Source organism: Protopterus annectens, chromosome 10.part0, assembly GCF_019279795.1.
Source record: "Protopterus annectens isolate FY-2018-M chromosome 10.part0, PAN1.0, whole genome shotgun sequence".
NCBI lineage: Eukaryota > Metazoa > Chordata > Ceratodontiformes > Protopteridae > Protopterus > Protopterus annectens.
Window position 1 is genome coordinate 49,565,825 of NC_056744.1, and position 26,520 is coordinate 49,592,344.

A 26,520-nucleotide genomic window follows, 5' to 3' on the forward strand; every position below is an offset into this window, starting at 1 on the left:
ATTTAACATTTGTTGCCCGGGAAAGTCCTACTAGGTTCCACAGATCCTGTTTTCAGTGGAGGCCCAGGGAGAAATGCTTCAGAAACATGTCTTTAGAATGTGGGAGGAAACCCACGCAAACGCAGGGAGAACATGCAAACTCCGCACAGAAGGCACCCCAGCCAAGAATCAAACTGGAGAACCTCTTGCTGTGTGGCGACAGTGTTAACCGCTGCACCACTGTGCCGCCCAATAAAAATAAAAAAACTATACTTACTTAAACGCTGTGGGCTGCACCCTTCACACCCCTGCTACTCAAATATTCCTACTCCGAGACCACACTGCATTGAAATAAAGGGAAAATATTCCCTACGACAATTTCCACATTATGCCTGCGATGTTTCAACCAATCAGGTTCGCTCAATACGCGTCCGCCATTTACAATTTTCGATCACGCGACAGGAACCCGCTTAACAGGTAGCTTGTAAACTACTGTCACATTATCTTGTTTTTATAAAGGAAGTACTTTTAAAAACAGGAAACTTTGGCAGACAGTTTGCAAGTTGTCTAGTAGACACCTTGTAAGCAGTCAAGGTTTTTTTTTAGCATCCTCTTTTATTTGGTGCTTGAGGCAAGTGCCCTTTTCACCCTACTGTTGCCAATGCACAGAGTCAAGAGAGCTTTCGTTCTTATTATCAAGTTGTCACCACCTTGTTGCTTGTCTTAGTGAACCTTTTTTATTTCTCCTTTTGCTACTAAGAAGGTAGAATAAGTGCAATTTTTAAAAATTAAACCAAGTATGTTTTTGAATATGGTACTGCTTTCTGAATTCCCGTAATGCTTTTGATAAGCAATTGGATAGTTTTTTTTTAAACATAAATGCATTTTACCTTAAGACAAATACCTATATGAAAGCAAATGAACAGAGTAATCTGTTCTGGTAGTGTTTCAACAAAACTTAATCTCTGAATGTTTTTATCATTTAGATATCTTCTTGTTTCTTGTGTTTTCTTCTCCATTAGAAGGCAGCTGTAGTATATCTATTTTCAGTTACTATATCAGTGCTTTGGGTTACAAACCATCTGAAAGCATTTGACTTTAGTAGTACCTCAGGAAGTTAAAGAATTTAATTCTCTTTCAGACAAGTTGTTTTGTTTGTACATGCTACTCAGCAATTTTAGGACTGAGACATAAATCACTCAATGCACACATCACACCATTGTAGCAGTCCACACTACGGTTCATTTCTTCCTTTGTCTAATGAGATCATCTAATAATATGGTCTTTCTTAAAATAGTTGTGCAGTGAGCAGAATAGGCAAAAGCATTTACTCAGGAATCTGTCTTGTCAGTTTGAAGTACTATTTAAAAGGGGTACCTTTGCTTTATCCTGGACTTTTAGAAAGATTCTAAACATTGTGACTTGCTGACAGATTTTGCACCTTTCTGGCACCACCTATTTTACTGGAATTCGTCTAGGTATGCTTCTTATGTCAGGTCCTCTCAGAAAAGATTATTCCTGCTGTCATATCTCTAGGTGGTCATTACTTGCTGTGAGTTAAATTATCAACAAAGCCTCCCTAGTTATTATAATCATTTAATTCTTCTTCTTTCGGCTTTTCCCGGTTAGGGGTCGCCACAGTGGATCGCCTGTCTGCTCATGATTGGCAGTGGAGTTTTACGGTGTTGAGTTGCCACCCAGCACCCAACCTTCCACAAAAGGCACACACATGCACACGCTCACACCTAGGGCCAATTTAGAGTGTCCAATCCACCTACAGCATGTCTTTGTAATGTGGGAGAAAACTGGAGCACCCGGAGGAAACCCACGTGACCACAGGGAGGACATGCAGACTCCGCACAGAAGGCACCCCAGCTGAGGATTGAACCTGAGAACCTCTTGCTGTGAGGCAGCAATGCTAACTGCGGCACCACCGCAGCTGCCCATTATACTAATTATAATAGTTTAATGGCACTGTTAAATCTTATTCATAGAAATTGGTTGGAGTGGGTATCTTTAATTTGCTTTTTATTACAGTATTTTTTCACTCAGAATGTTGTATTCAGAATTGCACAACAGAATGCCTACATATGATCCTTTTTATTATTTAATGTTTCAGAAGAAATTAATGTTTGGAAAGGATGTTGTGAGAAGTGGAATTAAAAAATGAAGTAAGTGAAGGGCGACTTCTAAGTCTGTAGTTCTGAATTATGCAGTTAAAGTCAAGATGCACATTGCTTTACAGTGGTGACAGAAACTGCTTGAAAAGTACTTCAAACCTATTCCTAATTAGCAACGAAGGACAAATTAAGTCAAGAAACAAAGTTTGTCTTGCTACATTTGCACTTGACATGTTAGTGAGAAATTAGTGCTACGTTGAAATGAGATAGAGATTTTTTATGTTAATTGCTGATATCATGAACTTACTTTAAGTACTCCATAGGATGTGCAGTAACAAACACCACCCACACTCTTTCCTATTAAGAAGATGGCCTGCTCCTCATTAATTTATGCCACAGTCCTAACTTTTTTTATGAATGCATGCAAGCAACGGGTCCATCCTCATGCATACTTGTGATATTATCCTACTTAATAATTTTTTTTTTGTTAAGGAAATAAAAGAATGCTGAAAAATAGTCACACAACACATCCATCGTTGGAGTTATTCTCCCATACCATCTTCCCCAAAAAGTGTTGTAAGGTAAACAAGGTTGTTAATGACTTTGTCATTAAATGCTGATGTGTTTATTTTTGGTATAAGTGTAATTGGTAATACTAAAAAAATATTCACATGGCAATGGATACATCACCAGTGCTACTCTGCCAAACCCAGCCACACACACACACACACACACACACACACACACACACACACACACACACACACACACACACACATATACATGTGCACACACACACACACACACACACACACACACACACACACACACACACACACACATACATGTGTGCACACACACACACATGCACGCACGCACACACACACACACACACACACACACACACACACACACACACACACACACACACACACGTGTCATAAGGTACACAAAGTTGTTACTGACTTTGTTGTTTACTCCTTATTTGTTTAATTTTTGTTGTAACTGTAGTTGTAGGGCAAACTGTTCTGCCCTTCTTAACTGTTTTTTTCCACTGTTGATTATGGTAGAAAGCTACAGGTGGACAGTAGCCCACCCCCACTCCTTGCTGGAAGTGGGCATTACTAACAGCAGCCTGCAGAAATGGTATGGAGTATCTTCATCTAACCATTACTATAACTTCTGGGTCAATCATCTGAAGACATTCCCACACCTGAGTGAAAAATTGTGCAGGGTACTTACAGTAAGTTACACTGAAAGTGCAACAAGGAATTGCTTTGTTACACTGAGGTGATGGCATCTGTTTAGCTGGGCAGTCTCTAACCTACTGACTGCCAGGTATACAACATAATAAGGAGATGGATAAAGGTTCATCTTCATCAAGGTCATCATCTCTAAGGTGTGTGTTAAATAGGTTTGGAAGGATAAGTCTCAAAGGAAGCTACAATCAAGGAAGCCATTGGTATGTACCTTTGTACTGTGCATCAGGACACCCCAAGAATCTGTAAACCTATATAAAAAGAAAAAAAATGTTTTTTTTTATTTGTGTGCCCTTGGAAAACCTGGTAAAGGTGTTCTTTAGACATTGTAGATAGAGGAGAGAAATAGGAGGCATGCCCACGACCGGACAGAGGATCTGTAAGGACTTTACAAAGGAGCGCTGGCCCTTTAATTCTGCATGTAGAAGGGAATGGAGAGAATTAGTTTTGGGCCTGTAGTGTAGTCCATCTTTATAAGGCACAGGTTAGTGTCGTGCCTGATATTAATCTTGAAAAAGAGTTGTGAGTGCCAAATATATAAAGGCAGAAATACATTCAGTGGGAAGATCTGTCATTAGACAGAACATGAATAGGTGAGCTGTTCAACACAGAATGAATAGGTGAGCTGTTCGAGAGAAGAGAGTAAGAGTTAAAGAGCCAGCATTTTTTTTTTTAGTATTCATTCAGAGTAGTTATCTAATCAAAAAATTTAGGATAATATAAAAATGGAAAAAAAAAAAAAAAAGAGAAAATGAGATGTAACTTTTCAATATTTGCCACAGCTGCAATGTTCAGTATTATTTCTGCTATCATAAAAAATATTACATTGCTATTATTTGCTGGTTTGTGTTGTTACAGTTCAATAACAAAGACACAGATTACTTTAAATCTTAAATTAAATTTACAAAACAACACATATAACACAATAACGAACCATCTATTTAATTTAATGACATGTTGTTAGTGTAGTATAGTTGTGTATTTAAGTCATAGTTGAATAATTTCAGGTATAGAAAGAAAGAAATACAACCCTATACACACACACACACACACACACACACACACAAACACATGTCCTCAAATAAGTAATTTCATATTTTTTATATATTTCAGCTTTAAAAAGGTCTTTTGAAGTAGAGGAAGGAGAGCAGTCACCAAATTCTTCCATTCCCCCAAGACGGAATCCAAATATCAGATCTGCAGTGTCAACTTCAGCGCAGAAGTTTCAGGATCTGAGTGCAAAAAATTTAGAGCAGTCTGCAAGGCATGCAGAGCCAACCAGCCCTATTTCTCCCAAGACATCCTTAAGAAGAACAGAAGTCACTGGACCCAAGGTCAATGAGCCAATGTCAAGACGAACTGAGATTTCCATAGATATTTCCTCCAAACAAGTTGAGAACTCCAGCCCTGGTATATCAAGATTCGGTCTCAGAAAGGCAGAAGTTTCAGGACATAAGCCTCCAGAACCAGCACCAAGGCGAACAGAAGTCAATGTAACCAAACCCCAGGAGACATCTTTAAGGAAACAAGATGCACAGGCATCCAAGATACCAGAACTAACTCAAAAAAGGGCAGAATCTTCCAGCTCTCCAGTTAATGAGGGAGTCCCCAAACGGGTAGAAATTCAAGTAGTAAAGGCTCCAGAAGTACTTGTCACAGCAAGACAAGCGGAGAACTCCATATCTCCTCCAAACAATCCACAATTCCACCAAGAACAGAAGACACAAACACCAGTACCAGAAACAATAGCAAGAAGTCAGGAAAGTAAGTAAACTGCTAAATATGCTTGTTTTGCTATGCTACTACAATAAATCATGCAGACATTGGGAAAACATTTGATAAGATTAGATAAGATAATGTAGACCAATATTTTTTATTTACAATCCTGGGTAAGGTTGAATGGAGTCCTTGGGTTGACCTGTAGAGCATCATTCTCAAACAGCATGAATTATTTTAGCAAATTTACTTAAATGCCTCAGTACCACCCGGTTTAAATTAAATCATCACAATTAATAGTTTGTTGAAGTTGAAAGTATATGAAAAGTAGCTTGTCCTTGGTATTCTTATTCATAAATGTAATATTCATGATTGATTGTGTGACTTCTTCACTCTGGGCCAGTAATTAAGGAGCCAGAATCCTAACCACTGGAGCTGAAGACCAACATTCACTTGGAGCAAAAATGGATACACCCAATATTTCCCAATGCAGCTCTCTGCATCAAGCCCAATTTCCGTTAACAGCAAACAGGGAATACACTCAGTCCAGTGTCTGGATTTCTCTGTATGTCTCCCTCCTGGTCCCAGTAAGCTCCCCACTGGCACAGCTATAGAGTTGAGACCTCAGCCGAGTATCCAACCCAAGTTCTATAGCACCTTCTCTGTGAAACCAATGCTTCCTGTTCCTGCTCCAAACAGCTGTCACACACACACACACACACACACACACACACACACACACAGACACACACACACACACACACACACACACACACACACACACACACACACACACACACAGTCTTTGAGATTTGATTTACACACACACACACACACACACACACACACACACACACACACACACACACACACACACACACACACCTGAGAAAGGCTATCACAGATTTACTAGCTATGCCCCCTTCTACCCAGACTATAAGGTAGTTACACTACTACCAGACATTCCAAAGCCAGCTACTCTAAGGCTCTTGCAAAGGTACCCAATTATACTGAGTGAAATTAATATTAATACAAATGGTGGTTTGACTAACAGCAAGGCTTTCAGGAGCAGCCAGAGCTGTCCCCAAGTATATATAAGTACTCTCAGAGATTAAAATATTCTCTAAAAGATCAACTTCAGTGAAAAGATTATATTTATTTAATAATAAATAAGAAAAGAACATGGAAATACTAAATATCTGTTTACAGTAAACACCATAGTTTTAATCCCAGGAAATATTAAAATAACAGAAATGAATAAATTTATACTGATACAGAAAACAGTACTGATCTCACTGTATTTTCCTGACAGATCTAAAGAATTACTATTCTCTGATCACTTGCTAGAGAAAGGCAAAATGAAGTAGGTGATGGTTCCTTCCTTGTCAGGTTCCAAAAAACAGAGTACAATGAGACTTTAGTCTCATCTAATATTAAACATCATTTTTGTCCTAGATTTCAGAATGACATGACATATATCTAGTCATCCAGTGCTATCCCCATTGCTAGAAACTGTCAGGATTTAGCACATATGTGTCAATAATACACACACATACAGTTTTACTTAGATCAGTTTCAGCTTCTGGAAGTCATAAAACAATTTCAAACATCCACCCTTCCAAATTAGCAATTAGTTCACCCCAAAGACAATACAGAAAGCTTCCTAGTACAGGCTTTTTGTCCCTGGCTGCATTGTGAAGTGTAAGATACAATCTTTATGGACTAAATCAGGTAATAATTTCAAACTATTTTCAAAGTTAGGTGGATTGAGATTAACCTCTTCTCTTACAGTATCCTCTGTTAAAACATATACATTTAAACAACTACAATAATGCATGTGTATTTATTTTTCTGTCCAACGGAGCAAACTGTTGGTACATTTTTAACACAAGCAGCTTTACATATACATTTTCAACACAGCATCTGTACAAATCAGACTGATATTCAAATAACATATGATACTTTACTAAATTCTAGCTAGCTGTGCTGGTATAAGTTATACATCCACTTTCCTACTTCTCCTGGCATAGCTGGCAGTACCTCACATCATCACAGGTTGTATGAAATTCAGTTTTTTATATGTTTTAACTAGTATTATGAAGAGTTGATTGTGTGATCAATAATATGTGCATGTATGTCAGTTAAAGGAAGTTTAAAATTTGTGAATTTTTACAAAAAGTAATAAAGAATAATGCTTAAGTATATGAAGATAGTTGCTGAGCAATGTTTCAATGTTTAATAATATTCAACAATGTAACTGAGTTTATAACATTGTTATTTTAAATGGCATCATAGTAATGAATGGAGGGTTATTTGATCATGTGACTGCAGTGAGTGCATAAGTACTGGCTTAATAGTTCTTTATTTTGCCTGATGAAGTCGTTAATGTAAGAGACAAAAGTGCTTACTTGTTGTTTTCATTACAATAAATCTGTATTTTAGGGATACTATGCGTTTATTTTATTTATTTTAGGAATTTGAAGTATAGTAGGTGCACGTACTGGAAAGCATTGGTCTTGTCAGAAGTCTGGTTGATGTTGTAGTGTTCTGGAGAGAAAGTGTATTTTTTTGCAGCTGTCTGTAAACTAATACGTTTTGAAAACATATAAATCATGTATTTGGTGTGCTTGTTTCTATTACATTAAATCTTCGGATTGTACAGACACTGGATATGTTCTAAGAATGACGGAAGTACAGACATTGGAGGTTCTGTAGATTTCAGCAGACTCTGGGAAGGTGCAATATAAACAGAGGATATACCACAGGCCTGTATGGAACTGCTGATACAGGATATGATGTAAAGTGCTTTGTAATATAGGACTAGATGTGTTGCTCAAATTTAAGGTGTTGTAGACTGCAGTGTGCTTTTAGATTACATTGTCTTTTGTCCTTCCCACCTAGGAGTACCCTAAGATACTTCATCTGGAGTCCATTGGACAATTTATTGACAGAATTGGATAACAATCGTATTGTCAAATCATTACTTGGAATTCAGTTTTCAGCAAACTATGTTTTTCAACATTGTGTAATTTAGTAACATCTTCACTTCCTTCATAAAAAACAATACAGTGATTATGTTTAATCTGTTATCTAAGCATATACTACATAGCAATATAGACAGATAGATAGATATATAGATAGATAGATAGATAGATAGATAGATAGATAGATAGATAGATAGAGAGACAGACAGATAGCTTAAGGGCTAATGTAACTTCACAACCTAACTGAATCCCTCAGGGGAAATGTCCCTGCCAGTCAGCCTTGCTCCTAGTCATAAACAGACCACAGTACGTGGCAGCCCATTAGAACTAACCACCTGTTTGTTGTCTGCCAATGCAACTAAGAATGCACCATCTAACAAGTATATTCATCAGTCGTTATTCTGGGAAAGACTGTGGTCCTCCACCCTTCCATTCTCTTTGTCTCTCAAACCATGAGCCACCTTTGCAATATTTTATTCTGATAAGTGATTGTAGTACAAAGTTCAAACAGTAAAAACACTTAAATTTGTTGACTATGTTATCACTCATTTGGTGGGTATACTTTTTGTAAAAGATATGAGGACTTAAAATGCATGTTTAAAGTATAACTCTTGGTGTGTATATTATACATTAATTTAAACACCAGTGACAATGTTATATTAAAAAAAACTGTTTTGATCCTAAAATAAAACTGTATATACGCATGCCAGCTAGCCAGGATGCCATCATGCCAGGAGACCTATAACTCGTACAACCCTTGAAAAGACATAGATGTGCAACACTAGAAGTCATACCCAAAGATTTATTCTTTTAAATATAGCTGTTTTTTGAAGCACTATCACTTCTGATTGCAATATAAGCCAATGGGTTGACTCCTCACTTCTGCTTGCATCCTTTCTAAACGTGACAAAGGTAATGTTTTAAGATGCTATATCCTTATTCTTCTGGTTGTCATTATGACATTATCAGAGAAAAACAATGGTCATTTTGTGCTGTGTTGACCCATCTCAATCTTTTTACAAACGTGTGTTTTAAGTGAAGGACTGTATTTTTTTTAGTTTGATTCTTTGCTAGAGCTGAACTAACTGCTATAGTAGTAGCATGGAGCTATAGCAGTTCACACTGTTGCCTAATACTGTCATGATGTCTAGTTTAATTCCTCACTGGTGTGACTTCTGGATGCAGTCTGCATGCTTTGTCTGTCTGTATCTATGTGGGTTTTTGCTGAAGGCTGTGGTTTTCCCTACAATCCAAAAACACACAGCAGGTAAATTATAATAGTGTAACATGTACAAGATAAATATGTGTGAAAACATGCTCCAGGTTAATTATAATACTCCAACATCTACCTGTGTATAAATATATGTGGGTTTAAGCTCAAGTGCTCAAGCATGTGTGTATATGTATATGCATGCAGACTAGGAAGTGTGTGTGTCTGTGTGTGTGTGTGTGTGTGTGTGTGTGTGTGTGTGTGTGTGTGCGTGCGTGTGTGTGCGTGTGTGTGTGTGTGTGTGTGTGAGTGTGTGTGTTCGTATACATGATCACTTGCACATATCCATGAGTGTTTATGTTTGCATAGGCACGTCAACTCATAAGTATGCATTTGTATGTGTGCCTGTATGCGTGGTCACATGCACATATCCATGAGTTTGTATGTATGTACATGCATGTGTACTCGTGATTGTGTGTGAGTGTGTGTTTGTGTGTGTGTGTGTGTGTGTGTGTGTGTGTGTGTGTGTGTGTGTGTGTGTGTGTGTATGTGTGTGCACTCTTTTACATGATCACATGCACATATCCATGAGTGTGTATGTTTGCATATGCATGTGAATTCATAAGAATGTATTTGTATGTGTCCCTGTATGCGTGTTCACATGCACATATCCATGAGTTTGTATGTATGTACATGCATATGTACTCGTGTGTGTGTGTGTGTGTGTGTGTGTGTGTGTGTGTGTGTGTGTGTGTGTGTGTGTGTGTGTGTGTGTGTGCTTGTATACATGATTGCATGCACATATCCTTGAGTGTGTATGTTTGCACATGCATTTGAACTCATAAGTATGTATTTGTATCTGTGCCTCTATGTGTGTTCACATGCATGTATCTATACATTTGTGTGTATGTACATGTATGTGTACTTGTGAGTGTGTGTTTGTGTGAGTGTGTGTATATACATGTGGCATTTGAGCACCTGTATGTTTGTGCCTGTGCTTGTTCCATCCAGGACTGGTTTCCTGTCTTATGCTTCCTACTAGCATGGGTGGGCTCCAGCTTCCAAAAATGCTGAATTAGATAAAGCTGGTATTGTAAATGGAGAAATGAGTGAATAAATATGCCTTTTGCTACTTCAGATTAGTACATCACCCTTTTGAATAATGTTACTTTTAAAGATGCGCACCTATATGAATAAACAGTTGTTTTCTTACCCAAGAAGGTTTTTCAAGTAAATTGCTTCTAGCTGGGGAACTGTGAAATGCATCCTGTTTGTGATTTTCATGTAAGAATCTCCTGTGCCCTTGCATGGCCTGGCATGAAGCAGTAATGTTGTCATTTGAACTGTTTCACAAAGTTGCTTATTTAACTAGCGTCTGTTACTATTGTTTTACTTTGTGAGGGGCTAAGTGCTGGCAATATGTTTTTTTAGTATGTTGCCTTTTGGAATGGTCTTGGCTAAATATTCAGTAACTGAAAAATAAAATATGCTTTAGGGATTTCCTTAAGATGTGTTATCAAAAATATTTACAGACATATTAGAATAAGCAGCCTTGTGCTGTGCTTGCAGATTTTCCACATTAATGATGAATTACTCTAAGAAGGCCAAAATAAAAATTAGTACAGCCTTATAGAATGTGAAGTGTGGTGGGTGGGTGTCTTCAAACAGGGAAAAAGTATATCGAAAATTCTTGCTTCAAAATGAGCAGTGTTTATTAATATATATCACTATGAGTGCAATGTGATATGCTAAATGAAGGATTCATAATGAACGTGCGAGGCTTATAACTCCGATCATGTTTCAAAACAAATCTTTATGCATAGTGTTATTTTGTCATTAACCTAAATAATTTAGATTTTAGATGTCAAGTGCATTTCATCCCAGTGTATATAAAGTCAACAGCTGGCTTACTTAGCTTAGATGTCTACCTGTTAAGTAACCTGTTTTGTCTTGAATCTGGATGAATTTGAGCAATATTGTGCCCTCCAGTTAGTAATATTTTTTGGAAAAGTGCTGAAAATGGTTCAGAAACTCAAATGCACCAAAAATTGTAATGATTTGTCATATTTCTTAAGTAAGCTGTTTTTTTTCTGCACAATATCACGGAGCTCTGAAAGGGTGAAATTTGATTTTCTGTGCATTTATTGGAAGGCTTGTAGTTTTTGTTCTGTAGATACTAATCATTGTGGTGCATTTATGCTGCTTATTGGAATGTAGCCACCAGGAGGAGCCACTGTACAGAAGCAGTCAAAAGTAGAACTGAATTAGGATTGCTCATGAAGATGCTGGTTCATTCCATATGTTTAAATACATGATTGTATCTGTGCCCTAATAGCCTTAGTTTTCTTTTTTCTATTTGTCTTCTTGCTGATTGTTCTGCTCTCACCACAGCTATAGCAGCACCTCCGTGACAGTAAATGTTTACTGCCCTCTTAAATCATGTTCTTTGTATTCATTTTGCTGTTTGTTTCATTTTTAAGGATCAATTAAAACCTTTAGAAGAAAAAAAAGAGACACAGCTGAGACTGGACTAAACTGGGATCGGGAAATGAAAAGGATAGTACATAATTAGGAAACACTAAGTACCTCTGTGTCCTTAAAATTACTTTATTACTATCAAAGGTGCCTCTTCAGCTTACCCCTACTTGCCAGAAATGCCTATTTTAGGGGGTACTAGAGAGATGGGCAGTTATTTGGTTTCCTTATCCTCACTTAGTATGCACATGGTTGAAAGCTGCAAAGAGAAATGACAAGCATGTGACTCATTAAAGCTGTCTAGGAGCTTGTGTTCCTGTTTTACAAAAATAAATTTCCTACAATCCCTGTAGAGGTCTAGACATTTGTATAAGGCTTGGACAATGCTAAACACTGACAGTTGTTAAAAAGGTAATTGGTTCCATATCCAAAATAATTTCTGATTCAAAACATTTCCTGCTTGTATGGATTATTTTCATTTTCAAAAGCCTACATTTGGGTCAAACCCAGTGGTCAACACACAGGTTGACACTGTAGCTGTGATTCATAGAAAAGTTGCATAGTACACAAAGCTATCCAGGACAGCTTGTATGCTATGCAGTCCTGTCAGGTTAATAGTACTAAAATTGCTAGAAAGTGAGTGTCACATGCAAATGCAATATTGAGGATGTGGCCTAATCTAATTAACCCATAATTAGCCCTTGCACTACGCACTTAGGACACTTACACAGCATAACAGTCATATATATATATATATATATATATATATATATATATATATATATATGTATATGGATTCACTTCAGAATCTTGAAATTCCAAAACATCGAGACCATATGATCGATGTTTTGGAATACTGAAATTCCAAAACAAATAAAAAAAAAAAAAAAAAAACAATTTAAATGTTTTTGCAGCGGGGGGGGGGGTGCAAGCCCCTCTGCATTCCCCACACCCCCGCTACTGAAATATTCCATCTCAGAAATTGCACTACAGAGAGGAAAAGGGAAATCTCCCATTCTGTGCTCTATACAGTTCTCTGGTCACAATGCCAGGATTCCGAAAGTTCGATCATATGGTCTAGGCCATATGAAATTCAGTCTTTCAGGATTTCATCATTGTGAAGTGTTCCCTATATGTATATAACTTTTGAAAGTTCAAATGTTCCTAATGGAGATCTCCATACAGCACAGAACGGGAAGATTTCCCTTTTCCGCACTGTAGTGCGATCTCGGAGATGGTATATATAAATAGCATGGGGTGTGGTGTGGGGGGTTTGCCCCCCTACTAAAACCATTCAGGTAATTTTTTTCTTTTTTTTTTTTACTTTTTTATTTGATGTTCGAACTTTCAAAAGTTCGATAATATGGTCTCGGCCTTATGAAAGTCGAACTTTTGAAAGTTGGATCATTTGAAGTAGACCCATATATATATATATATATATATATATATATATATATATATATATATATATATATATATATTTATATATATGTGTGTGTGTGTTTGTGTGTGTGTGTGTGTGTGTGTGTGTGTGTGTGTGTGTGTGTGTGTGTGTGTGTGTGTGTATATGAGTGCATGCATGTGTGTGTGTGCCTGCACACGCGGGTGTGGCTGTATGACATGGTTTAGTAATAATACCATCAGTGACACTGAATTACAACAATATGTGTGAATAAGATTGTGGAACACTAGGAATTAGGAGGTATTTCCTTTTCTCCCACTGTTATGTGATCTTGGAATTGCTGGGGGTTTGAGAATATGGGAATGCTTGTTTCACTGCAAAAACCCTATTTCTAACATTTGAGTACTTTTGATCAACGAAGCCTCAGTGATATGGCCACAATCTGTGGTTAAGAAACTTGCATCAAATATTTTGCTCATTCACTTCACCTACTACAGCAAGACAATTGCAATTGTTGCAACAACCAGCCTAAAATATTGTCATTCATATTCTGAAATTGTCTCTGCACTTAAAGTGAATGGTTCTTATGGCAGGCACAATGACAGCTCTCACTCGTTTTGCCTTTTAAAGTCATTTGTATAAAACAGCACTGTTTCTTGTACACAAAAGTGCCATATTCGTTTATGTACTTTTTCATCTATACAAAATTTTCTCTTATTGTTATTCAGGATATATCTCAGGAACAGTTTCGTTCTAAGTAGTTTTACTTAGAATTTTAATTAACTAACTTTATTTGCCCAGGGGCATGAATTTTTACCACCAGTGACCCAGTTTTGAAAAACAATGAAGAGAAATGAGAAAACTGACAAAAATGTTGGTTGTTACGGTTATAGGATATTCATTGGCTCAAAGTAGTAATGTATGCTTTACTAAACACCAAACTTTATCCTTCCCAAATATTCCATCTATTAGGAGAGGGGTTCAGGAGATACTGTATGATTGACAGCATAAGATTTCTACGTATATTACAGCATTGTTTGAGTACAGCCTAGTGGATGAACGAATCTGACCACTAGTAAAAGGTCACGGGTTAATTCCATCCTCATTATTCTGCAACACCAAGTGAGTGAAGCCTCTGAAAAAAATAATCATGCACCTATCATAATTTAGGGGGTATTACTTGTAAATAGAGCTACCATTATGTTAACTTTATGACAAAGTCACAAAATAATTTGGGGGGTATTACTTGTAAATAGAGCTACCATTATGTTAACTTTATGACAAAGTCACAAAATAATTTGGATGCTCTGAATAAATGCAAAAAAGGAGCATAATAAATGTGTTATTTAATATTTACCCAAACACTAAGGCATAAGTTAGCGTGTGACTTCTATTAATCTTACTTATAAAAATAGGCATTTTTTTTCTGAAAATGTGAGCGACATTTTTTCATTCTAAAAAAAACTCTAAATGATAACATTAAATTGCACGATGTACTATGTTACATCATGCAATTTAATGTTATCATTTAGAGTTTTTTTAGAATGAAAAAAATGTCGCTCACATTTTCAGAAAAAATTGCCTATTTTTATAAGTAAGATTAATAGAAGTCACACGCTAACTTATGCCTTAGTGTTTGGGTAAAGATTAAATAACACATTTATTATGCTCCTTTTTTGCATTTATTCAGAGCATCCAAATTATTTTGTGACTTTTTTTGAGTTTTGTACCCGCGGTGGTGGTGCTGCGGTAGCGTTGTCACCTCACAGTAAGACACTGTTCGATTCTCAGCTAGAACGTCTTCTGCGTGGAGACATGCGTGAATGGGCGCACCTTTGTTGAAGGTTGTGCGTCAGGCCTTGCAAGCTGGTACGTAAAAATCAACTGCCAAGTGTTAGTGGACCGGAGTTCAGCTGTGGCGACCCCTAACCGGAAAAAGCCGAAAGACACAAACATGTTTTTGAGTTTTCTCCTTTTTCATCTCAGCTTTTATGCTGGAATGTTGTTTTTTTATTGCCTGTGGTAGACGAGCTTCACTACTTCAAGATGTGAGAATGTATCAGTACTGGTGTTACTGTTCTTTGTCAAGGCTCTTTCATTCTTGCCGAATCTGCTCTTTCCTTGTCTTTTACTTCATATGTATTTTTCTAAGAGTCTTTTTAATGTATTACACCTCAGTCTGATGTTAAACAAAGGATTACTTAGACGATAGCAATTAAATTGTAGACTGGTCAGAATTTAAGCAAGCTAAACGTTTGAACCATGTACAGTGAGACAGCAGACACTGGCAGCCCGTTAGGGTGAGCAAATTCCTGCCATTGTGAAATGACAAAAAGAAGATTTGGATTATTTTAGGGTTAATCCATTTGAAGTATAGCTACTTTCTAATTTCAAAGCTATGTTACTTTACTATGATATATATGATTCTGTTGCATTCTATTTATTTTACATATACCGTTATTAGGTTAGCGCTAATTATTACACCAGCATTAAATTTGTTTATGGTTTACACTGGTAAAAATCAGTGGCACATATCAACCAGTTGACTATCTATTAACCACAAGAAAAAATGGACTCCCTCCTGCAACTGAAGCTGGTTTTGACCTGACAAAATGCAGCATGCATGAATGCATGCATTCTAATGTATTTCCATTACTGTAAAATGTACTTTCCATTGCAGCTGCTTAAATGACACTACTGCTTAGTCAAATTTAACCCAATGATTTTTGTCTGTCCTTCCCATGACCCCTGAAAGTACCAATTTGTATAGTCTAGAGTTTTTTTTTATTATTATTATTGGAATGATCTTCAATAAATAAATGGCACTGAGTGATCACGTTGATGATGTGGCAGTCCTTGTGCCCATGGGCCAAATAAATGCATCCATACAATCAGTTTTGTGATGCCAAAAGCCTTGTCTTTTTCATAGCTGTTATGATGTTTTCCAGTGTGCAGAAAGAAAGACATGGGTTACTGGAAGGAAGAAGGAAATATCTGCAGCATAGTGAAGGTAATAAAATGAGCACATTATATATGAACTGCAGGAACTGCTCACGAGGCAACAGCTGAATAAATCTCTAAGTGTTAGTTAAGTACTCTGACAACATTTAATCACTGCTGACTTAACTCAGATATACTTTAAAAACTTTTGAGTAATGCAGACTTTTGTGTGCTTCTCTGAGTTGCCTGGAATGATTTGTACTGCATCAACTTTTGTATAGTTTCATATCTGGAGTACACTGAAATTTGTTTATGCCATTCCTCGCTGCTTTATGAATTACTCAAAGACACGTCACTAATCTACTGCGTTGGCTGGAGCAGTAGAACGTCCTGGAAGTCAGAAGACTTAATGGCTTTGGAGTCATCTCCTGTCTCTAAGGCAATCAGAAATTAAGTCTGTCGTAAAATCTAGGTTTAGTGAAAGGGTGCACAGGATTTTGACTCATTCTAAGTTTTCACCTAAGGTTTTATTAATTATAGATACTAATACAATAGCACATAATTAACCTGTGCACTAAGTCTATACTTTAAAATTGTTAGCATTCAGTAAAAATTGTAATTTTACCTTTTGAATAAGTTTAATTTGTTAGGCAACTCTGTTCGCAATTTCATGCACTTAGTACATGAGACACAAAGTAAGTAAACATTATATAAGTTCATCCTGAGCATTGGCTAGCATTATTCCATCACAAATGGCTCAGCCACTATTAGCATATGCCAGCTCACAAGTATAAGCATTTCAAGTATTTAAAACTGTTCCATTTGCACAGAGCATTTATTCTTTCAATTTTTATTATGGTGTTTATTTCACTGGAATAACATGATACATTTCCAGTGACAAAAGTAACAGTTCCTGTATTCAAAGAAAAGCAGATGAAAGGACAAGCAAAAAGATCTTTATCAAAGAATAAATCTGCCCTGTAATGCATACTTTCATATCTTTGCTTTCTCTGTTGCAGACATAAGGCTGTTATTTATGACTGCAGCTACATTGCAGGTATTTTGCTTAGAAATGCAGGACATTTATCTGATTCAATTTTATTTATCTGTTAACCACATTTGTGAATTGAAAATTCATGGCCCTTTGTCAAACATGCACAGGGCAACAAATTCAAAGGTAAATGGCAACTAATCTTTCTTTTTTTTCTCATTTTCACAATTTGGCTTCTGAATTTGGTATATTTTTTCAACTAATCTGCTGTGCTGTATTTAATTTATGCAAAGTATCCTTAAATTTGTCCTAAAATAGTAGACAGATGTGTAATGTCATAGTTCACATTGTATGTTCTGGGCCACATTTGAAATTAGTAAAAGTCTTCCGTCTGGTAGTTGTATCTAATCTTGTGGTATGCTTATTTTTGATTTGTTAAACTCAAATGTTTCATAGTATTGGAAGAAACCACGCAACATATAACCTCCCTGAAATGCTGTCTCAAAGGGATTCTTGTTGAAAATTTTAAATTCTGAATACAATAGTTGGACTTCTTCCCGACTGTGACCTCATTTTTTCATGCCAAGAGGTAATAGAAACCTTTAAGTTTTTTTGAATTTTGAAAGTCAGAAAAGATAAAATGCGCACTAAAATAAAGCTTTTAGGGCTACTGTGAACCAAGACTAAACTTACTCTACATTTTTCTTATGGTTTTCAAGTGGGCTGAAGGCCATATTGATCCAAGAGTTACAAATTTAAAGAAGGAAACAAAAACAGCATGAGTTTAGAGGTGTCCATGATTCAGTAGTGAGGGATACAGCTGTAGTATGCAAGATAGTTTAATGACTGTTATGTTGCTGCTTATGGATCTGCTATTAACTCAACTATTGGTGAACGAGGAGGCAGTAAAATAAGTCCGTCACTGAAGATGTTGATGTTTGTAAGATTAAGAATGAGAAAAGATAAGGAAGTTCAATAACAGAAAACCAAAGCCAAACTGGGAGGAGCAAGGAGTTACAGCAAATATGGTTATTATCATGAAGCAATAAAATGTCTGACTTACGGTAACAGATATAGCTTATACCATGTGCAGTTTTGTGTACTAAACTGTGTAAAACATAGAGTCAAATGACACTGGAAAATGATTTGTTCATGGGTACTGTCAAGATCAAGTTGATGAACAGTGTGAGAAACACTGAAGTAGAGAATACTGCAGAGCGTATGACTCTGAACATTGGGCAGAGGAACTGGAGATAAATATTTGACTTGAAGTCTTGATACTCTGTCAGAAAGCAATGTAATATCTTTGAAAACTTTCAGAACTTCAAACTGAATGATAAGATAAAACATACTGGTTGTAAGTGACTTACATATTTCGGCCAATGGATGTCATCCTTAGGTCACATGTCAAATGTCAGTTCTCTGTGAGTACAAAACAGAAAATGTCAGATTCAGGTTTGCATTGCCAAGACCGTGACCTAGATGGATAATGCACCTGAGTGCATCTCAGGTAATATGGGTTCAGAGTGCCGTGACCTAGATGGATAAAGCCCCTGAGTGCAGCTCAGGTAATGTGGGTTCAGAGTGCCATGACCTAGAAGGATAAAGCCCCTGTGTGCAGCTCAGGTAATATGAGTTCAGAGTGCCATGACCTAGATGGATAAAGCCCCTGAGTGCAGCTCAGGTAATATGAGTTCAGAGTGCCATGACCTAGGTGGATGAAGCCCCTGAGTGCAGCTCAGGTAATATGGGTTCAGAGTGCCATGACCTAAATGGATAAAGCCCCTGTGTGCAGCTCAGGTAATGTGGGTTCAGAGTGCCATGACCTAGATGGATGAAGCCCCCGAGTGCAGCTCAGGTAATATGGGTTCAGTTAGTGGTTGATGCATCTGAGGTACCTGCGTGGGAGGATAGGTGTGCCCAAATGAGGGCAAGCAATAATGCACACCTAGCAGTAGGTCCCCAGCAGAGGCTGCAACACACCAGAAGGCAGAGACTAATCGAGATAGGGGCATTGGCTGAGCTGTTTCTCAGACAAGACAATATTCCACTGTGCCCCATTGTATGTCCATTCTTTCAATCAGGAGTGCAGTATTTGGGGTACAAAAGTTAGGGTGCAAATTTACTTCCAGCAGCAGTTAATGCTGAAGCAGGATCTTTGATCTCTTATCAGCCACAGACATAGGTCACAGTTAGCTGGACAGAGTCTAAAATTGGTCTAGTAGACCCAGTGAATGTGGAGGGGTGGAGGGGTCCTGGGGCAAATAAATGGTCAGATGTGGGAGCTTAAAGAAAGAATCAGGTTCACAGTCTTAGACTGTTGGAACAGATGCACAACTGATACAGGGCTATACAATTAGTGCAGGGGATTAAGGCTATTCCATTCTAATGAGCTTCATCCTGTCATCAAGGGATTAAATCCCACAACCTCCATTTACCTAATGCATGCCTCTGAGCATTTCTCAAAAAATTATCTCCATTTCACTCTTAAAAAGCGGCTTATACCTAGTCAACTTATGTGATTAATAAACTAAATTTCAAAACACAAACAGTGTAAAGAGAAGGTAGTCATGCATTCTGTCATGAAACACATTAACTTGAAAGTATATTTCAAAATTCTCAACCTATTTATTTCAATACATCAAAAATTAATTCATCTGTGCAAAAACTGGAAACAAGTGTTTTACAGGAGGAAAGCTCTTCCTATACTTCTGCATGTAACTGCTAGGCTTTATCCCTGTACATCCTTATATAATCTCAGTCTGAGGTCACACCACTTGAGAAGGAGAGTGGTTATTCTTAAAGCATTTGTATAATAATGCTTGTTGTTTTGCTCTTTTACTGCTACCTGTTGATCTCAGAATACAATGAATAAAAACAAAGGAATTCAATTAAAGCAACTCACAATAAGGGTAAACATTTTAATGTTGGGGCCTGCTAGAGTGAATCCTGAAATATCAAAACTGAATGGGCCAAAACAACAGACTTACATATACTAAGTCTGAAATGGCCATTTCTCAGGATATTCCCTTTTCTCTCAGGTATGGTAATCTCGAAGTTTGGTATATATATATATATATATATATATATATATATATATATATATATATATATATTTATATATACATGTAAATATATGTATATATTTATATAGGCTTGATATCTCATACCTGAACTGCAGGACGTCGAATGGCTGATGTGTGAACTTATGGTTCCTAAGGTGCAGGAAATCGAATGACAGGCGGTCGAATGAGGTTAGTCGAGAGTTAAGAGGTTAGTTGGAAAAGTTATGTAGAGAGACTGTGGAGGGAGGTTCAGTGAGGAACAAGGAAGTAGCCCATTTCTTCACTGTAGTGCGATCGCGGAACTGTTGTGACTCGAAGACGGGAATGTTGACATTATGGAATGCACTTTTATCATGCAAACTATTTTCGACATTCCTTTCTTTTGATGTTTTAGGTTTAGATGTTATTTTTCGGTCAAATGCACGTTTGATGTTAGTGCAATCAACGTTATTATGGTAAACCATATATATATATATATATATATATATATATATATATATATATATGGGTTACAGTCATTTGACTGAAAGCTCATTTGACTGACAAACATTTTAGTCAGACCAAATGACTGAAACTTCATTTCACTGACACTTCATTTGACTGACAATTAGTACTGGCAGTGTCTAGAGCACTTTAAGGCAAGCAAAAGGAATATGTCCTTTTCCCCACTGTAGTGCAACCCTGGAGTTAGTATATATTGTTGGGGGGTGGAAGGGGACTGTGGGGTGTGGGGGGGGCAGAGAATATAGATAAAGCAGAGAATATAGCTTGAAACTAAGTGGGGGGGCTACGTCCCCCCACACCCCCCTAACTATATATACTAATTCCAGGGTCGCACTACAGTGGGGAAAAGGACATATTCCTTTTACTTGCCTTAAAGTGCTCTAGACACTGCCAGTACTAATTGTCAGACAAATGAACTGTCAGTCAAATGAAGTGTCAGTGAAATGAAGTTTCAGTCATTTGGTCCGACTAAAATGTTTGTCAGTCAAATGAGCTTTCAATGAAATGAAGGTAACCCATATATATATATATATATATATATATATATATATATATATATATATATATATATATATATATATACATATATATATATATATATATATATATATATATATATACATTTATATATATATATATTTATATATATAAAATTTCAAGGGATGTGGGGGGTTATGCCCCCCCCCCGTAAAAAAGACGTTTAAAGGAGAAGAGTGATCTTTGAGATTCATTCTTTTCCTGAGTTTTTATTTCTTTTTATTCAGCTTGTTGTCGTTTGGCATTTTGAGTGCAGACATTTCAATAGAGAGCCCAAGATAAGGTTAGTACATGGTCATTTAACCTGTCAATGTTAGGTGTGATGAAGAGAAGTTCTGTTCTGCCAGTTATAAGCAATAATGTGTTAGAAGATTTTGAAGATCTGTCTAGAGGTCTGAGTTGCCTTCCAGATGTGCAGAATCCACTGATTGAGCCTAATATACTGCCAGTTGTGCACAAAGCAAAGAAAGTTCAAAGTTGTTAAGGAATTATACAGAGTGGCACACATAGGTGTGACAAGAGACCAAACAGAATCAACCGAGTAGTATTCAGGCTTTAACTGCAGTCAGACATATCAAGATTTGTATATGCATAAATCCACAAGACCTTAACATAGCAAACAAATGGGTATGTCATCCATTTTTTATTTTCTCAGTTGTAGGTGATAGTCAGGGGTTTTGGCAAATCTATCAAAATGGATAATGCAGCTCTAGGTTATGTATGTTTAGCGTGCCTATTTGGAGATGTAGAGATCTGTATTTATCTTTTGGAATTTTGTAAGGTCCAAAAATGTTTCAGAGAATTGTGGCTCAAATGAAGGAAAGCTTAGATCGCATACTCACCATTGATGACAATATTCTGCCATGGTATAAAATAGCTGAACAACATATCAGTAGGTTGATCAAACTACTTGAAAATATAAAAAAAGTGTACTCTAAAGTGGAATAAGATTATTTGCAATGTCAAAAGTTACCGAATTAAGATACATGCATCATATGGTTACATTACACTATATGAGACCAGGTGATGAAAAGGTCACATCTGTAATGGGATTATCAATACCTGAGAACAAGTTTTAATCAGATTTGTGGATGTTAGACTACTTGGTTAGATTTGCTCTAACTTGTCAGACATTACTGTGCCTTTATTGCATACGTGTCAACCTTTCAGAGCAAGAACTCTGGAGAAAATCAAAAATAACGGGTGGACGAAGACCTAAAATTAATGACAGATTTAAAATGTTGTTCTTATAAAATTAGAAAATTGAAAGAATAATAGTTTTGCATTCACATTTTTATTTTTTTGAGATATGAAGATGAAACTCAAATGTATAAATACATGCATACAGATATTTCAGGCATAAGCAGTAATGACCTTGTAGCCTGCCAATATACCAAAACAGTTGTTCCCATAATGTGTCCAGACTGTTCTTAAAAATAATTAAACTAGTACCTGCTTTAGTGTAATTTGGTAGTCTATTCCATGTTTTAGCTACTCTTTCAGAGAACCAATTTGTATACTTCTCATTCTTATGAAATCTTCTGTATAAGTTGTATGATATAACTATATTACTTTTGATGACCCCAAACAATCCCAGAGGTAGCTGTCTCTAATATGCCCTATATATCTGAATAAGGACTCCTCTTAAATATCTGTGTGAGACACTGTACAAGTTCAGATATTTTAGTCTTTCATAATAACTTAATTTTTCATGTCCATAAATGCCTTTGGTATAATTCTGCTGTACTCTTTCTAGTTTACCTATGTTTGTTTTCTTATAAGGTTCTCATATTGTTATTCCATACTCAATTTGGGTCTAATGTAACTAACAAAATTACTTTAAAATTTTTGATTTCTTTGACTTTATAAATCTTTTTCTACAACCTGTGGTTCTATAACTATCAGTAAGTAATCGATCGATATGATTAGAAAAACTCAAAGTTGGATCTACCCATATACCCAGGTCCTTAAACAAATCTACCGTTTCAATCACTGCATGCTGTATTAAATATTCACCTTTCAGTTTATGTCTCCCAAATCTCATGTGCTTATTTTTTGATGTATTTAACAGCATATTATTTTCCTGTGCAATTTAGTCAAGTTCTTTTACTGGCATGCCCTATATGTAACACATGTAGTCAGTTTACCATTTTCAAGTCATCTGTATACAAACTGTAGAATACCTCAGATGAGAAAAAATAGATCTGAGAGATATAATCTAAACAAGTATGCCCCTAGGATAGAGCCCCGTGGGACACCCTGACAGTAACCTCAAATTTCACCTGTCCAACTGCTGTATGACACTTGCCATGCCCTATTTGTATGTCATGCAGCTATCCATCTTATCAAGAGCATATCAATACTTAGTTGCTATAATTTATTTTTTATTTTATTAATTTATTTAATGACCAGTGTTTTGTCTATGACCCTATCAAATGCTGACGTTAGTCTACATAAATTCTATCACGGTACAATGTTTCATTTATAGCCCTTATTATATTGTTATAGAACATCATTTTACAGGTGGTAATAGATATATTTTCAACATATGCATGCTGATCTATGGTTTAAGTCCCAACCTTTCCATTTCTGGCAATAACTTATCCAATATAACCTTCTTCATTATTTGTCCACAACATGAAAGTAAACGTATGTGTCTGTAAAACTGTTTTTTTCTTACTCTCCTTCCCCATAAGTACAGGTTTAAAAAGTGCATGTCTCCAGTCTTGAGAAATCTTCTCATATTTGTACAACATAGTCAATAACATACATGATGATACCGAAAGCTCATGCCAAAGTGTTACTAATGCCATCTCCCCCCATGCCCCCAACTTCAAGATCTCAGTACAGCGGGGAAAAGGATAAATTCCCTGATCCCCACTGTACTTTGATCTGCATTCAAAAGCTTTGCAGTTTCAGAAAGTCAATCATATGGTCTCAACCATATGAAGTTCAGCTTTCTGTTGACTCGATATTCTGATTGGGACCCGTATATATATATATATATATATATATATATATATATATATATATATATATGGGTTACCTTCATTTGACTGACACTTCATTTGACTGACAGTTACTACTGGCAGTGGGTAAAGCACTGTAAGGCAAGTAAAAGGAATATGTCCTTTTCCCCACTGTAGCCTGTAGCGCGATCCTGGGGGGTGTGGGGGGCATAGCCCCCCACTTAGTTTGATTTTTATATTCTTTGCTTTTGGTTTTATATTGTTTAGTAAAACCAATCTAGGTGGGGGTCTGTGCCCCCCCCCACATCCCCCTAACTATATATACGAACTCCAGGGTCGCACTACAGTGGGGAAAAGGGCATATTCCTTTTACTTGCCTTACAGTGCTCTACACACTGCCAGTAGTAATTGTCAGTCAAATGTATTGTCTGTCAAATGAAGTCTCAGGGAAATTAAGTTTCAGTCATTTTGTCCGAGTCAAATGTTTGTCAGTCAAATGAATTGTCAATTAAATGAAGGTAACCAATATATATATATATATATATATATATATATATATATATATATATATATATATATATCAGAAGAATTCATAGACAATGCTTAACTGACAATAACTTAGATTATAAATGATGTATAACGTTTGCAATTATAGTTGTTTCAATGATGTCCGTGATGCATAATGTTTGCAGCTAAAGTGGTGTCAATATTCGTTTTTCATTTATATACATGTAAGATTGCCTATGTCATATGTCATAATTTAATAAAGATGGGGGTTTTTTGTAAAAAAAATGAATTCATAGACAAGGATTATAGATCTCTGCTGAGTATTTAAAAATATTTCATCATACCAAGGTAGTAAAGGTGATATACAAACCGAAGTATTACCATATTTCACTTGGTGTTTGCTAATGATGGAATACTAATTGTTTTCATGTCAGTAAGTGATCCTTAATCTGCGATTGCAGCATTTGTTTTTTTCTGCTGACAGTAGTATATTTCAACATGTAACTTGTACTCCATAATATGTTTAGTCAAATAGCAAAGCAGTAATGGCTGCACTAACAATAAACAATGCAAACATGGCATCGAGTAGTAATGGAGATGCTGCTTGAATATTGTAACATTTCAATGCAACAGATTTTTGTCTTCACTTTGTTTTTTAATGGCTCATTATAGGTTCATAGATTCATAGGTAGGTACTAGGCTATTTGCCCTAGGGCCTATATAAGCCTAGCCAAAAAGGTATCCTGGCTTTCACCACCCAAGAAAATTAATTTCCTGTGCCCCTGTTGAGCAGAGCTACAGAGGTGATCCCCAGGGTGAATTTCCTATTTCCCATCCAGTCATCAAGATTTTTCTTGAAGAGTGCTAATGAGGAGCTTTGTTTAATATAGATAGATAGTTTGTTCCAGAATATGGGAAGTCTCTGGGACAGGAATGTATCCCTCCAGCATGTTCTGTTTATTTTGGTGACAAGGTTTAGGTCCCTAGAGCATGTAGCTTAGAGGGATTGAGTTTTCTTTAAGTGGAGCATGTCCCACAGCTCTGGGTTTGACATAGCTTTGTATGTTAGGCAGAGATCACCTCTGAGTAGGCGATATGTGATGGAGTCAAGCTGGAGTTTTTTGAGACGGTCTGTATAGGGCTTCTGTTTGAGGCGAGTAATCCTCTTTGTGAGGTATTTCTGCTGCCTTTCCAGTTATTGTAGATGTCTTGTGAGTTACATACCAAAAGGGGCATTGTACTCTATAATGGGTCTAATGAGTGATGATTAGGGGGGAACAATGACCTCTTTTTTCCTGAATGAGAAACCTTTGGTGATGAAGTGTGCCACGTAGAAGGATTTCCTGACTACTGTGGCGATGTGATTATCAAAGGAGAGACTACTGTCCACCTGTGTCCCAAGGTCTCTTATCACACTTTCAGTGTTAAGTAGACTACCACCTATGTGGTAGCTCATGGGTACAGAGTTTTTACCAAAGGGGATGACAATGCACTTTTTGGCATTGAGCTTGAGGCCATGGCTTTGACACCAGGCATCTGTCTCCGTGTGGCCCATTTGTAGGATGTCCACATCATTAGGAGTTTTGATTATGGCTCCTAGTTTGCAGTCACCTGCGAACTTCATTAGCCAAAAACATTTTGTGATAGCCTGTACTTCAGAAAAGTAGATACTAAACAGGACAGAACCAGGACTGTACCCTGTGGTACTCCACTTGTCAATGGTCTGAAGTCGGATTTGGAGTCTACTACTTTCACAGTGTGGGTTCTGTCAGTGAGCCAGTTGGCAACCCATCTTGTGATATAGGGATTTATACCTAGTTTAGTGAGTTTATCTGTAATTCCAGAGTGAGAGTTGGTGTCAA

The 26,520-nt window shown here is 36.8% G+C and overlaps 1 protein-coding gene across 4 annotated transcripts in view; it reads left to right on the forward strand.

Moving 5' to 3' along the window:
- The window catches only part of SEPTIN9 (septin 9), a 2,307,078-nt gene that overhangs the window by 1,517,919 nt on the left and 762,639 nt on the right, over positions 1-26,520 (forward strand). For all 4 annotated transcript variants that reach the window (XM_044085002.1, XM_044085005.1, XM_044085003.1 and 1 more), the window contains one exon: positions 4,472-5,122. In XM_044085002.1, coding sequence (XP_043940937.1) covers positions 4,472-5,122 — 651 coding nt within the window. The remainder of the gene's footprint in view (positions 1-4,471; positions 5,123-26,520) is intronic.